Below are 15,183 nucleotides of genomic sequence, written 5' to 3'. Positions count from 1 at the left end.
AGTTCCGCTCCATCATGGACCTGCCTCTGTTTAAGGCTAAAGACTCATCTGTTTAGATCAGCCTTTGGCTGTTGAGATTTTTACATGCAAATGAACTGCTTTTATATTTTTACTTGTTTTTATCTTTGTTCAGCACTTTGGTCAAGTTGTAAAGCGCTTTATAAATAAAATTTGATTATGTGTGTGTGTATGTTATTACTTATGTATATGTAGTTATATACATGTGTATGTATGTGAGTATGTCAGCAACATTAGCTCCCGCAGGTTGTGGTGTGAATATGATCGATCTTTTCTGCAACTGGATCCATCACTACATCACCCAAGCCTCCCTCTCACCTGGACATTCGGCCTTTCTGAGCCTCACGTTTACTGAGTGGCTCCTTATCGGGCGATGGCATACATTTTTTTCTCACTACAAGATTTTGTTTGGTTCATCACATTTCTGTGGGTTTTTCTATTTTCCTGAATGTTCTTAATCTTAAGTTTCTTTTGTTGCTTCGGGCTCCACGTGGCGGCAACCCTAGGTGTTAGGGTTCTCTCTCCTCTGAACATCCTCCTCATCCTGCATGCTAATTGTGCCACTGTGTGTCTGTTGGCTTACCACCTGTCCACTGGTAAGCCTCAGTCCCATTTTTAAATGGGTTTAAAATGAAGTTCCTTTGTACTGGAACGTTGTTTCACAAACCTGCAGGCCTTTTGTTCAGTAAGGTTCATGCTAAATCTCTGGGTGAAAGTCCCAGAGATTTAGCATGAATCTCCAGAGTGGTGTTGTTGGAATTCTTTTTTTGTTAAAGTCCTCTTCCTGACTAGCCACATATGTATGTATATTTTACATAAGTATTTTTTGTTGTGTCTCGTGACTTGTACAGCTACCTCCCACCACTAGGAGGGGATGTAGGATGGTGGGAATGTGGGTGTGCAGCAGCGAGTTAGAAGAACATACTTTGAGTTGTATGTTCCGTGTTCTGCTAAAGAGGCTGAAGATTAAAGCTGATGTTCAACTAAAGGTCCGGTGTGTTATGTTGAGAAACATTACTTATGTGTATGCATGGAAGTATGTATGTATGTGCATGTGTGTGTATGTTTGCAGACTTGTATATGTGTATATATGTATGGTGATGCGTAGTGTGTCATGTCTGTCTGGTGGGATGACGGTGTAAGACAGATTACTCATCCTGGTTCAGTGGACAGAATCTGTTCCACAGGTTTATTTCTGCTGACTAATCGGATCAGAGATAACACACTGAATTCTCTTTAATATCTTCTTTTTCATTTTCTGACAGATATGACCGGTGAGGGGGCGGAGCTTGGACCAAACATGCTCCAGAGCAGGCCAGGTTTCAGGAATCAGTTGCCATGGTGATAAAACCCTTCACAAAGCTGGATCAGACCCTGATTTTGGTTCCGTTCAGGGACCTGGTCTGGATTCAGCCCTGCACACCTGGAGGTGTTACCTGTAAAACACTGGGAAGTCAGAAGCAGCGCTGAGGGCGAGGACACAGCGCCCTCATGCCGCTGGAAATCACATAACAAACATGGAGTTTCCACCAGAAAACATCAACGCTTTCACTTCACATCCTGAGGTAGAAATATTTTCATTAAACTTTTATACAAAGTTGTTTCTATTTTTCACCCCTCAGGTTTTTACAAACAGGGATCAAATACTGATCCATCTTCCTCTTAGTGCAGCAAACTGCATCATCATCATCATCATCATCACACACACACAACAGATACACAACGGGATGCAGCATCCATGTCTGCAACAGCCCTAAACCATGATAGCACCACCATTTAAATAAAGTTGTATAAAATGTTTGGTCGGTTTGTGAAAAAGGCACGTTGACACACAAACACGCCACAGAAACATCTACACGTCTGTCAGATCATATAACTCCCACAACTCTGACAACAAGAACAACTGGAACACGAATGGCGTTCCGCCTTTGTCTCATGCATCTACAGGAAGAGTCGGACGGTTGAGTCCATCGGGACTTTGGGTCGAGCAGAACTTCGGGTCCATCGGGGCAGAAACCGGAAGAGGCGGCGGCTCGGTCGGAATCTCACTGACATTTCCACACAAACAAGCTGCAGAGAAAACAAGGCACACAAAATCAGGCAGAGATGTGGAGGCATGGAAGTGCGCTGGGTTTGGATTTCTGGTGAGGAAACCAAACCACACAGATCCATTCAGACCCTTCGGAACCTTTTTGTGATCATAAAGTTGGCTTTAATTCATTAATTCAGCAATTTTTTAGAATGAAGACAGAGCCTTTCCCTGCCATCAGCGGAAGTTTTAACTGGCAGAATTATTGTAGTGCAACCAGTGTCCACCAGGGGGCAGAAGAAACGTCTTAGTGTGATTATAGAATGAGAAGTTCGACGTTAAAGGCTGAAATCTCACCTGCAGTCGCTGCCGCCCGCGCTGACGACGTATTTATCATCGAAGGAGAAACGAATGTTTGTCACATGAGCAGAATGACCAAAGTAACGCTTGTGTTTTGCCTGGAAAAGAGGAAACGAGGACTCAGATCAGGTGACTCGGTAAAGTTTGAGGAAATGTCACCATTGTATCGTAGGAAGGTCACCTACAAACTTCTCAGAGCAGGGGAAGTCGAACAGCTTGATGAGTCCGAAGTCGTCTCCGGTCACCAGGTTAAGACCAGCATGAGAAACACAGGCACAATTAACGTCGGCTCTGTCGGCGTTACGAGGCCAAATGCCCAGAACTTCATCACCGAGGATGCTGGGAAATTAGGACAAAGTCACTGTCAGGACTTGAGGAATCAGAACACCTCTCCCAAGTCCACCAGAGCTCTACACGATCCACAGCCTGATCCCTGACGTGCCTAGTCAACCTGAGATCCAGCCTGACATTTTCTAACCCCAGTCATACTGGGAGACTTTAAAATTCATGCTGATGAAGAGCATGACACCTTAAATATTGATTTAACTGTATAATCCAACTGGCTTTTCACAGAAGTCTGATTGGACCGTTTCTGTCCTGCTTTCTGATTGGACCGTTTCTTGCCTGTACAGCTCTCCGAGTTAACCAACATAATAGCTTCATCTAAACCTTCAGCCTGTGTTTTAGACCCCATCCCAACCAGATTATTCAAGGAAATATGTTTCTGAATCAATACATCTGTACTGGACCTGATCAATACATCTCTATTAACAGGATATGTAAGTCAATATTTTAACACAGCTGTAATTAAACCGTTGCTTAAAAACCAACTCTGGATCCAGGAGTTTTAGCTAATTATAGACCAATATCTAATCTCCCCTTCTGGTCTAAAGTTCTCAGTTTCAACCCAACTATGTTCCTATCTGAGCAGAAACAATCTGAAGAGTTCCAGTCAGGATTTAGAGCTCATCATAGCACAGAGACAGCACTGGTGAAAGTCTAATGATCTTCTCATGGCCTCAGATAAAGGACTTCTGTCTGGACTCATTCTTTTAGATCTCAGTTCTGCATTCGACACTATTGATCACAATATTCTGCTACAGAGGCTGGAACATGTTATTGGGATTAAAGGGACCGCATTAGGGTTAAATATCTCTGTGGTTCCAGAGTCTCTAAGAGTATGATGGGAGGAAGAGCCTTCGGCTTACAGACTCCTCCTTTATGGAACCAGATCCCAGTCTGGGTTCAAGAGGCAGACTCCCTCTCTACCTTTGAGCTGAAGGCCAGTCCAGGCAGATGGCCGCCCTTCCTGAGCCGGTACTGCTGGAGGTTTTTCCTTCCCACTGTCGCCTCGCGCAGCTCAGGACAGGGGACTGGATTCAAATCAAGATTCTATGCAATCGGCTGGTTTCCTCGACTGTTGGTTACGAATCGGCTCGTATTGATGTGTCTGTAAAGTGCCCTGAGTTGTTGTGAAGTGAAGCTGCACAAATAAAGCTGGATTGAACTGAAGTGAATGAATCCTGTGAGTTACTAGCATAGAGATGCTAGCTGTCTGCTTCTCCAAGCTAATGTCCAGCTGAGGCGTGAGACGAGATGGTGAGTGGCTGCAGGAGTTACCGTTCTGGCATCTGCTTGTTCCCACGTTACTGAACAGGTTCGTTAGCTTCGGCATCAATTTTCCCATTTTACCAGCAGTTAGTAAATGTTCCAGTGCAGGCTGAACATCTGGTTGCTTTAAATCTACATTATGTGTCCTTCCTGCTGCGCAGCATCATATCTATACATTATTACCTCTTTTCTACACTGAGCCCAGCCTCACCTGGTCCAGGTTGCCCAGGTGATCCTTTCAATGATAGACGGCTCTGCGACTATCCTCCCCGAGGGAACTTCATGCACCTGACGAGTGTAGGAGCTGGTGGACACCTGAGATGATCAATGAGCAGATGAACAGTCAGAGATCAGCAGCAGTGATTGAGTCCACATCTGGTTCCACCAGCTCACCTGGATGTGTCTGCTATTGGCAGAAAAGTCGAGCTGGATGACGAAGCCGGGGATGTCCTTACAATAACCGATGCGGTTGAGTGATGGTCCCAGAGAAAGGTCGTAGAAGTCAACAGCACTTTCAACTGAACCCACCGCCAGGAACCGGTTGTCTGGACTGAACCTGACCACAAGCAGATTCAGGTGTTGAGAGAAAACTCAGCTCGACCTCTTGCTGCATGTGGCTTCATGTCATACCGGATATCCTGAATGGCAACGCTGCGGTCTCTCTTCTTCCCCCAGACGGTAAGCGAGTTGACCAGCAGGACGATGAACTCTCCGTTCTCCGTGCCGATGGAAACCATTTCTCCGTTGGGGCTGTAGGACGTGCACTTGGCAGGATGACCCAAACTCACCTTGTTCAGGAGTTTCTGACAGAAAACAACGTAACGTGGCATGATGTACGCATGAGAGCTGCAGAACCTCAGGGTTTGGTCCTTTACCTTGTCAGCCAGGTCCCATATCCGGATGGTCCCATCATCGCTGGCGGAGATGAAGACATCTTTAAACGGATGAGTTGCCAAACCCCAGATCCCTCCTCGAGTGTGTCCGTTGATCATGGTGTTGGAAGCAGCATTTTTCTCTCCAACCTCTATGATCTCGCCATCTTTGGTTCCCACTAGAATTTTACCCTGAATCAAACAAATGCATCAAAAAGTTTATGTTAGCGAAGATTTCTTCCATTCTCCGTTTACCGTCGGACATTTCCAGCAGCTGGTTCTTACCTTCCCTCTGCAGACTGAGCGGACATTCTCAACCGGCTGGCCAGTCTCCAGCTGGAACGCTCTGCAGCGCTTCATCTCCTGGTCCCAGAGCTTCACAGCACCACCCTCTTTAGTTCTGAGAGGAGCCCACAAGATGCTGTCACCAACAGATGATGCCATGATGCAGCTGCTACAAACCAACCAATGATAATCCAGATGAACTAAACCCATCTGAGGTCCAGCAACTGAACCTCTCTCTGGAAAAGGCACCACATAAACTCCAGAACTTTCCCGGTGCTGCCCAGTTTTTTCAATTCCGGTTTAACAGACTGTTAAACAAAGATCTCAACGTTTGGAGAGCCAGAGGTTTGCATGAAGCTGCTGACATCTACCACAAACAGGGCACTCTGAAATGTTCTGACGGAGCAGGGATCCTGACTCCTGGTCCTGCTGGTGTCCTGCAGGTGCTTTATCTCCAGCTACCTGCATGTCAGGTGTGCTGCAGCTGGGAAGACTAGGAGGATGCCGGGTCCAGATGAAACCTCCATCTGAAAACGTTTGTCACAGATCTTTCACTGCAGGAAAGTTTAGTTTCATCTGGATAAAAAGAAGAACCTTCTATACTGCAGTCATTCGACGCTTTTATCCAAAGTGACCAGCTAACCTTACGCGTCTTTTGGGTGGAAGGAATCTGGAGAACTTGAAGAGAACCCACGCATACACGTGGAGAACACGCAAACTCCACACAGGAAGGCCACCGTCCAAACCTCCCCAGCTGGGGTTCGAACCAGCAACCTTACTGTGACGCCGCACTACTAACGAGGCTGGTTAGCCGTGCGGCGGTGCAGTGCAGTACTATATATCGGCCGGCCGATATTATCAGCCGATATGGGGGTCCGGGGTGATATCGGCTATCGGTAAAAAATTGCCGATTTTTTTATTGATTTATTTTTGTCATATATTTCTTTCTGCATCTCCATTAATGAGGCTGTCCAGTTAAAAATGTAATTGGGCTACTTATCCAGCAGATGGCGCCCATGCTGGATAAGTAGCGGGGCGGGGTCATCCTTGCTCATGGCTGCCTACCGTGGACGCCGAGACAGAGCAAACCGGACGGTGAAACAGATCGCAGCTGAGCCAAGTAAAGTCACGTCTGCTCACCAGCATTTTATATTTAGTCTCTGGTAAGTTGAAATGTTAAATAAACAAGTGATGTTTTCTTACATTCTCTACAGACTGGTCATTATGTGCCTCGTGGCTGCGCCACATTTAAAGCTACGATAATTTTTACCTTGCTAAAAGTTAAGCATGCACAAATAAAATGTGAAGCATAGCTGTCTAAGTGCATAAAAGCATCATAACTGGAGTGTTTTTAGTGACATAAAGTTATTGTGTTTCTTTCTCTCACTTAAAATAAGTCTAGTCTTCATTAAACAGCTCTTTGCCATCGTAAAAAACATGTAGCAACCTGCTCTGTTAATACATCCATCCACACGCTGGGTTCTACTGTTACTGCAATAGTAGTGCAGTACATCACACCATGCTACATTTTCAGGCACAAGCATGATTAATATTATATACAATCAGAAAGATATTGGTGTTTTGTGACGGATAGACAGACTGGACAGACTATACTGAATTTAAATAGCGACGATCGTCATCATCTCTAAAAATAGCCACAATCTGACGGCTATTTTTTCCAACAGTGTCTTTAAAAATGACGACTTTACATGTTATAGAGGCGCCCCCAAAACCCCTGCAGCCATGAGGGTTGGGGTTAGGGTTGGGTTTGGGGTTAGGGTTGGGGTTAGGGTTAGGGTTAGGGGTTAGGGTTGGGGTTAGGGTTGGGGTTAGGGTTGGGGTTAGGGTTGGGGTTGGGGTTAGGGTTAGGGTTAGGGTTAGGGTTGGGGTTAGGGTTGGGGTTAGGGTTGGGGTTGGGGTTAGGGGTTAGGGTTAGGGTTAGGGTTGGGGTTAGGGTTGGGGTTAGGGTTGGGGTTGGGGTTAGGGTTAGGGTTAGGGTTAGGGTTGGGGTTGGGTGAGGCAGGAAAGTCATCAGAGGGAGGAAAACTTGATGTTTTACAGTGAGGAAAGCCGTGCTTAGTGTTTTGCCTGGTGAACGTGTGTGAACGTTGGCGGCTGCGTGCCATTTACACAACTTATGAACACTTATTATTATTATTAGTGGAGCAACGGATCATCATTGATCTGCGATCCGTTCGGTTCGGCACACACGTGATCCGCGGATTGATATGGAAAATAAAAGAAAGCTGCGGCATGATCGTTCCACACAAGTGCAGCGTGGTCATGGCGAGCGGAGGAACTCCTGGTTCATGTGTGGGAACACTTTGGTTTCCCTGTCAGATACGATGAAGAGGGAAAGAGGTCAGCTGATAAAACGGTGACGGTGTGTCGGCGCTGTGGAATAAGAAAACCGGATTTATATTTTTTAAATCGGTGAATAATTGAGATCGTTCATGGTGTCTAACAGGTAGACATGAGTTTAAGAACGAGCTGAGAATGTTTTAGCTTTGAGTCATATTTTTGAATATTTTTCTGGTGGATGGATTTATCGGCCGTTATATCGGCTCTAAAGTCTTTATATCGATATAAAAGAATCCATAACGGTCGGGCCCTACTGCTAACCCCTGTGGTAATGACTTGGCCAGTCCTAATGGAGTCAACAGGTGCTCAGACAGGTGAGTTGTCACTCACGGGCGCTCCTTTCCACCGGTAACGATGAGTCCGTCCCTCAGGGTGGTGTACATGGTGAAGACGGGGCCACTATGAGCTTTCGCCACCACTCGGACCAGGAAGTTTTCGCGCCAGACGTACACATCTCCGTTAATGGCCCCGGTGAAAGTCAAGTTGTTCTGATAGAGAAAAACGAAGAGTCACTGCATGCAGCTGAAAGCAGAGTTTTACACATGTCTGTTAAAACCAACGTTTCTTACGGCACCAAACGCCACCGACAGCATGGTCTGCATGTGGCCCTCCTCCACCGAACCGATTACTCCTTTCTTGTACATGAGCGAACCTCCAACCAAAGTCCAGAACTTGATGTGTTTGATTCCCACCGACACAAACTGGGTGTCTGAGTCGGGTCGGAACTCCACCACAAAGATCCGCTCAGCATGGCCGCCTTTACTGGTCACCTTAGTGCCTGGCACAGAGGTCAGAGGTCAGAGTTGTAGCTCGATGTCTCAGGAAGCTTCAGCTCATCCATCAACTGATCCTCAGGAAATCCTCTGACCACAACCCACTTACCCTCCTGCCACCTCCACACGGTGATGGTGTGCTCCGGCTCCACCCCCACCGACAGCAGCAGCTTCCCTGTGGCGCTGAAGTTTACGTAGCCAACACCTTTAGCGTGGGAACAGCGCAAGATAGACAGAGTCTGCTTGGTCATCGCATCCCACACATGGATGGACGGGGCGAGGCCTGTGAAAGGGGACAGAATCACAGAAACCACATAGCTAAGAGGCGCACTGTCAAAATGATCTGCAGGTCTCTGGGACATCTTGACCTACAAAGCGAAGGACGCAGTCACACCAGCCCTTCTGATTAAATTCTAGTCCTGTTGCTGGAAACAGTGTGGTGTGAAAGTACATCCAGACCAGCAAACTCTTGTACAAATACAGGAAGTGGACTAAAATGCACAGCATTGTGGGTAAACACAACCAAACAAATGTGCATGTGGGACATCAGGTGGCTCATGATGGGAGAAAGGTCTGGTTTTTTTGAGTGTTCTGCAACCCCAGCTGAACCCAGTCCTGGATTGTACAGACTCTATCAGACACTCAGACACAAACGTCCTGGGAACAATGGACCTGAAGTTTTACTGCAGGCACAGAACCAAAACAGAAACATAGAAGTTTATCTTATAGTATCCTTGTGTCTTAACCCAACTAGGGTACAGTATACTGGTACCAACAACTCATAGCTTCACATAATCCTGGTCCTAATAATTCCACAAGGATTGGTAATTGAGATGTAAAAACCCTATAAAAGGACCAGGGGACCAGGGAAGTCAGCCTTTCATCCCTTCTGAAGAACCAAAGAGCTTAATGAAGAAGGTATTTAACCAAAAACAACGAGACCAAAAGTAAAAGATGTAAGTGGTAGTTCCTGGACGAGTCTACAGCAGTATGGTGCTTAGCTTCCATGCTGGAACTGGTCTGATCAGGGTAAAACACTGACTGCATGGGCACCTCATGCATCCCTCCTTTACTATGAAAACTAATCATTTTAAATCTGCAACAACAAGGACTGAGCAAGTCAAGAAGCCTGGCATCAAACATCAAGGAGCCAGAAAACCAGCTATCAAGACATCACAGAACCAAGGCACAAAGGAAGCCAGACGTCCTGAGCTCCTGAAACATCTACATCCATGGAACAAACAATTCAGACAGGAGGACAAACAAACATAAAATCCTTTGTAGGGACGTATGTAAGGATCATATCAGGTAACAACAGGATCCTGACAGATCACAGAATAAAGTGGAGACAACAAGCGAAGTCCTGTCAGGGACTGGCAACCTTTCAGATGATAATCTGATATCGCCTGTAGAACCTATTGATCTAAAACTGATGGCATTTATTCCCAATAATGACTCAACAGCACCTCCTCCTGGCCAGGCAGAGAAGCTGCACAACGATCCGCCGAGGCCGTAGACGGTAGCCTGCTCTGCCTTTTCCTCTCATATCATCACAACATGTGTTCGCGCATGCGCCGTCCGCTCCTCCATAGAAAATTATTTACGTAAAAAAGCAGATCACTACACTGCCTTTTTACATTACTGTGCGATGCTGATGGTCTACGTACGTTCACAAAGAATCAGTGAATTGATGCTTCACTCTCAACAATGGGTGACGTTCTCACCGGAGGGATGATGCTGCTACAGATGCCCAAACAATGTTCACGTCTTTCTTTTGAGGAAAAACATCCGCATACGCTCCTGGTTGCCATGACAAACAAAGTTAAATAGTCTGTGGACTGCGACTGAATCTTTTAGCTTTGCAGGTTTTTGATGGTGTCTTATGATCCTGGTAGGGTTAGATTAAGCAGGCTCTTACCTACCTGCACATTTAAACAATGTCTGTGTGTCCAGCTCAGTTTATGACTGTCTGCCTAACAAACCCTAGAGCTCACGGCACGTGCCTGACAACTACTATAGTCTGATACCAACAACCCCCACCTACTGATCCAATCCTACCCTCTCCATGGTTATCACTCTGCTGTGTAGATGTTTCTTTCCTTATTAGCTCAAACTGTAGAGCTCAACTATCAGGACTGTCTGGATGACCATCATACCTTACCTGTAAAGGTAGAGTATGTGCCGGTGTTGGGCCATTAGATGAAGGAACTGAGGAAATAAAGATAAACTGGAACCAAGACATGGAAATGTTAAGGATGAGGTCAAATTGATCAGCGTGGATCGGATCATCTGATTGGCCGTGGATGTTTTCCACGAGGAATCCTTCAGAACTTCCACTTTGTTAATGTGCAGAAAAGCACAGTCCCTGTGTGACGATAGTTAGATGCAAAGCTGGAAAAAACTAAACTGACTTCTCTAAAGAGTTTCAAAAGCTCATCAAGTTGATGGTGACTGTCAATTTTATCAGTTCATGTGACCACGTCTTCAGCAGGATGATGAAACATGATTTCATTTGCATAAATACAACAGGTCCAAGTCAAACTTCTGAACAAAATACACCCAGTCTCAGCACATACAACACAGACACTTAGCTACTACAGCATGCTAAAGACAGGCACTAGCATCAGGCACTAACGATAGACAGTAATGAAAGGCAATAACTACAAGTGCTAATGTCAGGTGCTAACTATAGGAGCTAAATGTAGACACTAACTACAAGCACTGACCTCAGGTGCTAACATCAGGCACTAATGCCAGGCGCTAACGATAAATGCTATCAACAACCACTAACTACAGGTGCTAATAACAGACATTAATGTCAGCCGCTAACTATAGGCCCAAATACAGGTGTGAACTATAGGTGCAAACGACAGGCGCTAACGACAGGCGCTAACAACAGGTGCTAACGACAGGCGCTAACAACAGGTGCTAACAACAGGCGCTAACAACAGGTGCTAACGATAGGAACTAATATCAAGCGCTAATTTCAGGAGTTATGGTCAGGCGCTAATGTAACTATAGGCACTAACCTCAGGCGCTAACTATAGGCGCTGACCACAGGTGCTACCAAAAGGCACTAATGTCAGGTGCTAACTATGGGTGCCAACTACAGGCGCTAATGTCAGGTGCTAACTGTGGGTGCCAACTACAGGCACTAATGTCTGGTGCTAACTGTAGGTGCTAACTACAGGCACTAATGTCAGGTGCTAACTGTAGGTGCTAACTACAGGCACTAATGTCAGGTGCTAACTGTGGGTGCCAACTACAGGCGCTAATGTCAGGTGCTAACTGTGGGTGCCAACTACAGGCACTAATGTCTGGTGCTAACTGTGGGTACCAACTACAGGCACTAATGTCTGGTGCTAACTGTGGGTGCCAACTACAGGCACTAATGTCTGGTGCTAACTGTGGGTACCAACTACAGGCACTAATGTCAGGTGCTAACTGTGGGTGCCAACTACAGGCACTAATGTCTGGTGCTAACTGTGGGTACCAACTACAGGCACTAATGTCTGGTGCTAACTGTGGGTACCAACTACAGGCACTAATGTCTGGTGCTAACTGTGGGTGCCAACTACAGGCACTAATGTCTGGTGCTAACTGTGGGTACCAACTACAGGCACTAATGTCAGGTGCTAACTGTGGGTGCCAACTACAGGCACTAATGTCTGGTGCTAACTGTGGGTACCAACTACAGGCACTAATGTCTGGTGCTAACTGTGGGTACCAACTACAGGCACTAATGTCTGGTGCTAACTGTGGGTGCCAACTACAGGCACTAATGTCAGGTGCTAACTGTGGGTGCCAACTACAGGCACTAATGTCTGGTGCTAACTGTAGGTGCTAACTACAGGCACTAATGTCAGGTGCTAACTGTGGGTGCCAACTACAGGCACTAATGTCTGGTGCTAACTGTAGGTGATAACTACAGGCACTAATGTCAGGTGCTAACTGTGGGTGCTAACTACAGGCACTAATGTAAGGTGCTAACTCTGGGTACCAACTACAGGCACTAATGTCAGGTGCCAACTACAGGCACTAATGTCAGGTGCTAACTGTGGGTGCCAACTACAGGCGCTAATGTTAGGTGCTAACTGTGGGTGCCAACTACAGGCACAAATGTCTGGTGCTAACTGTGGGTACCAACTACAGGCACTAATGTCTGGTGCTAACTGTAGGTGCTAACTACAGGCACTAATGTCAGGTGCTAACTATGGGTGCCAACTACAGGCGCTAATGTCAAGTGCTAACTGTGGGTGCCAACTACAGGCGCTAATGTCAGGTGCTAACTGTGGGTGCCAACTACAGGCACTAATGTCTGGTGCTAACTGTAGGTGCTAACTACAGGCACTAATGTCAGGTGCTAACTGTGGGTACTAACTACAGGCACTAATGTCAGGTGCTAACTGTGGGTGCCAACTACAGGCACTAATGTCAGGTGCTAACTGTGTGTGCCAACTACAGGCACTAATGTCTGGTGCTAACTGTAGGTGCTAACTACAGGCACTAATGTCAGGTGCTAACTGTGGGTACCAACTACAGGCACTAATGTCTGGTGCTAACTACAGGCACTAATGTCTGGTGCTAACTACAGGCACTAATGTCAGGTGCTAACTGTGGGTACTAACTACAGGCACTAATGTCAGGTGCTAACTACAGGCACTAATGTCTGGTGCTAACTGTGGGTGCCAACTACAGGCACTAATGTCAGGTGCTAACTGTGTGTGCCAACTACAGGCACTAATGTCTGGTGCTAACTGTAGGTGCTAACTACAGGCACTAATGTCAGGTGCTAACTGTGGGTACCAACTACAGGCACTAATGTCTGGTGCTAACTACAGGCACTAATGTCTGGTGCTAACTACAGGCACTAATGTCAGGTGCTAACTGTGGGTACCAACTACAGGCACTAATTTCTGGTGCTAACTACAGGCACTAATGTCTGGTGCTAACTGTGGGTACCAACTACAGGCACTAATGTCAGGTGCTAACTGTGGGTACCAACTACAGGCACTAATGTCAGGTGCTAACTGTGGGTGCCAACTACACAACAACAGATACTAAGCAAAGCAGCGACTTGTCATGCCCTGACTAATATAGGCAAATATAAAAACACAACTACAGGCACTAATGTCAGGTGCTAACTGTGGGTACTAACTACAGGCACTAATGTCAGGTGCTAACTGTGGGTGCCAACTACAGGCACTAATGTCAGGTGCTAACTGTGTGTGCCAACTACAGGCACTAATGTCTGGTGCTAACTGTAGGTGCTAACTACAGGCACTAATGACAGGTGCTAACTGTGTGTGCCAACTACAGGCACTAATGTCTGGTGCTAACTGTAGGTGCTAACTACAGGCACTAATGTCAGGTGCTAACTGTGGGTACCAACTACAGGCACTAATGTCTGGTGCTAACTACAGGCACTAATGTCTGGTGCTAACTACAGGCACTAATGTCAGGTGCTAACTGTGGGTACCAACTACAGGCACTAATGTCTGGTGCTAACTACAGGCACTAATGTCTGGTGCTAACTACAGGCACTAATGTCAGGTGCTAACTGTGGGTACCAACTACAGGCACTAATGTCTGGTGTTAACTACAGGCACTAATGTCTGGTGCTAACTACAGGCACTAATGTCTGGTGCTAACTGTGGGTACCAACTACAGGCACTAATGTCAGGTGCTAACTGTGGGTACCAACTACAGGCACTAATGTCAGGTGCTAACTGTGGGTGCCAACTACACAACAACAGATACTAAGCAAAGCAGCGACTTGTCATGCCCTGACTAATATAGGCAAATATAAAAACACAACCACACATGCTTTTAGTCGATTTGGATCGGGGTGGGTGAGATGGTTGTAGGTCAGGGTAGAGGCAGGTATTTCTAAGTGGGGGGCATGTCAGTTAGTTCTGGGTGGGTGGGGTTACACCAGAACAGGATCTGGACTCCTGGTACTCACCAGTAACTTCTGTCTCTAAACACCAGGAGCAACAAACAAGACAAACAAATGAGAGACTTGAGCAAACACAAAGATGAGTATGGGTGGATCTGAGATGAGGAAGGTGAATATGTACTTACCTGGCAGGTCACTGATGTCACCTTGTGATGAGGTGAAGTGTGACGATGAAGAAGCAGAGGAAAAGAAAAAAAAGTGCAATGGGCCACAGCAGCATTTCATGCATGTAGGCAACATTGTTAGATTTCTGCATCAATTCTAGACCAAGCTGAGACAGTCCTGGACAAAACAGAATCAGTCCTGAACCAAACAATCATTACTGAACCAAATAGTCAGTCCTGGACTGAACTGAGTCAGTCCTGGACTGAACTGAGTCAGTCTTAGCCCAAACTGACTCAGTCCTGGACCAAACAGTCATTCCTGAACCAAACAGTCATTCTTGGACCAACCTATGTCAGTCTTAGACCAAACTGAGTCAGTCCTGGACAAAACATTAATTCCTGCATCAACCTGAGTTAGTCCTGAATGGACCTGAGTCAGTCCTAGACCAAACCAAGTCAGTCCAGGATCGAACCCGAGTTAGTCCTGAATGGACCTGAGTCAGTCCTAGACCAAACCAAGTCAGTCCAGGATCGAACCCGAGTTAGTCCTAAATGGACCTGAGTCAGTCCTGGACCAACCTGAGACAGTCCTGGATGAACGGCGCCATTTCTTCTTCTGATATTTGTAGTAGCTCTACACCCCTAGACCTTACAGGAACCTCCCTTCTTCTGGTGAACTGGACTGTTCTGGTCGGGACTTACCGATCTGTCCCGTGGCGATGATGTTTTGGTATTTGGGATGCTGATTGACCGTCAGACAAAGGATGTCATCAGTGTGTTCCAGGTAGAAACTCTGAGTTCCTGTCAGGGT

The 15,183-nt window shown here is 46.4% G+C and overlaps 1 protein-coding gene across 1 annotated transcript in view; it reads right to left on the bottom strand.

Moving 5' to 3' along the window:
- Positions 1-1,302: 1,302 nt before the first annotated feature.
- The window catches only part of LOC306774291 (echinoderm microtubule-associated protein-like 6), a gene marked incomplete at its 5' end in the record, with an annotated part of 123,291 nt that continues 109,410 nt past the window's right edge, over positions 1,303-15,183 (bottom strand). The window contains 14 exons of the mRNA XM_079264291.1: positions 1,303-2,088; positions 2,405-2,505; positions 2,593-2,746; positions 4,230-4,333; positions 4,412-4,574; positions 4,649-4,821; positions 4,894-5,082; positions 5,176-5,290; positions 7,867-8,024; positions 8,106-8,314; positions 8,419-8,592; positions 14,275-14,289; positions 14,394-14,414; positions 15,075-15,173. Coding sequence (XP_079120417.1) covers positions 2,064-2,088; positions 2,405-2,505; positions 2,593-2,746; positions 4,230-4,333; positions 4,412-4,574; positions 4,649-4,821; positions 4,894-5,082; positions 5,176-5,290; positions 7,867-8,024; positions 8,106-8,314; positions 8,419-8,592; positions 14,275-14,289; positions 14,394-14,414; positions 15,075-15,173 — 1,700 coding nt within the window. The 3' untranslated portion in view covers positions 1,303-2,063. The remainder of the gene's footprint in view (positions 2,089-2,404; positions 2,506-2,592; positions 2,747-4,229; positions 4,334-4,411; positions 4,575-4,648; positions 4,822-4,893; positions 5,083-5,175; positions 5,291-7,866; positions 8,025-8,105; positions 8,315-8,418; positions 8,593-14,274; positions 14,290-14,393; positions 14,415-15,074; positions 15,174-15,183) is intronic.

The sequence above is a fragment of the Telmatherina bonti genome (genome assembly GCF_933228915.1).
Source record: "Telmatherina bonti genome assembly, chromosome: 3".
NCBI classification, from domain to species: Eukaryota; Metazoa; Chordata; class Actinopteri; order Atheriniformes; family Telmatherinidae; genus Telmatherina; species Telmatherina bonti.
Note: the sequence above shows the minus strand (reverse complement) of the source record. Positions and strands in the feature narration are given on the sequence as shown.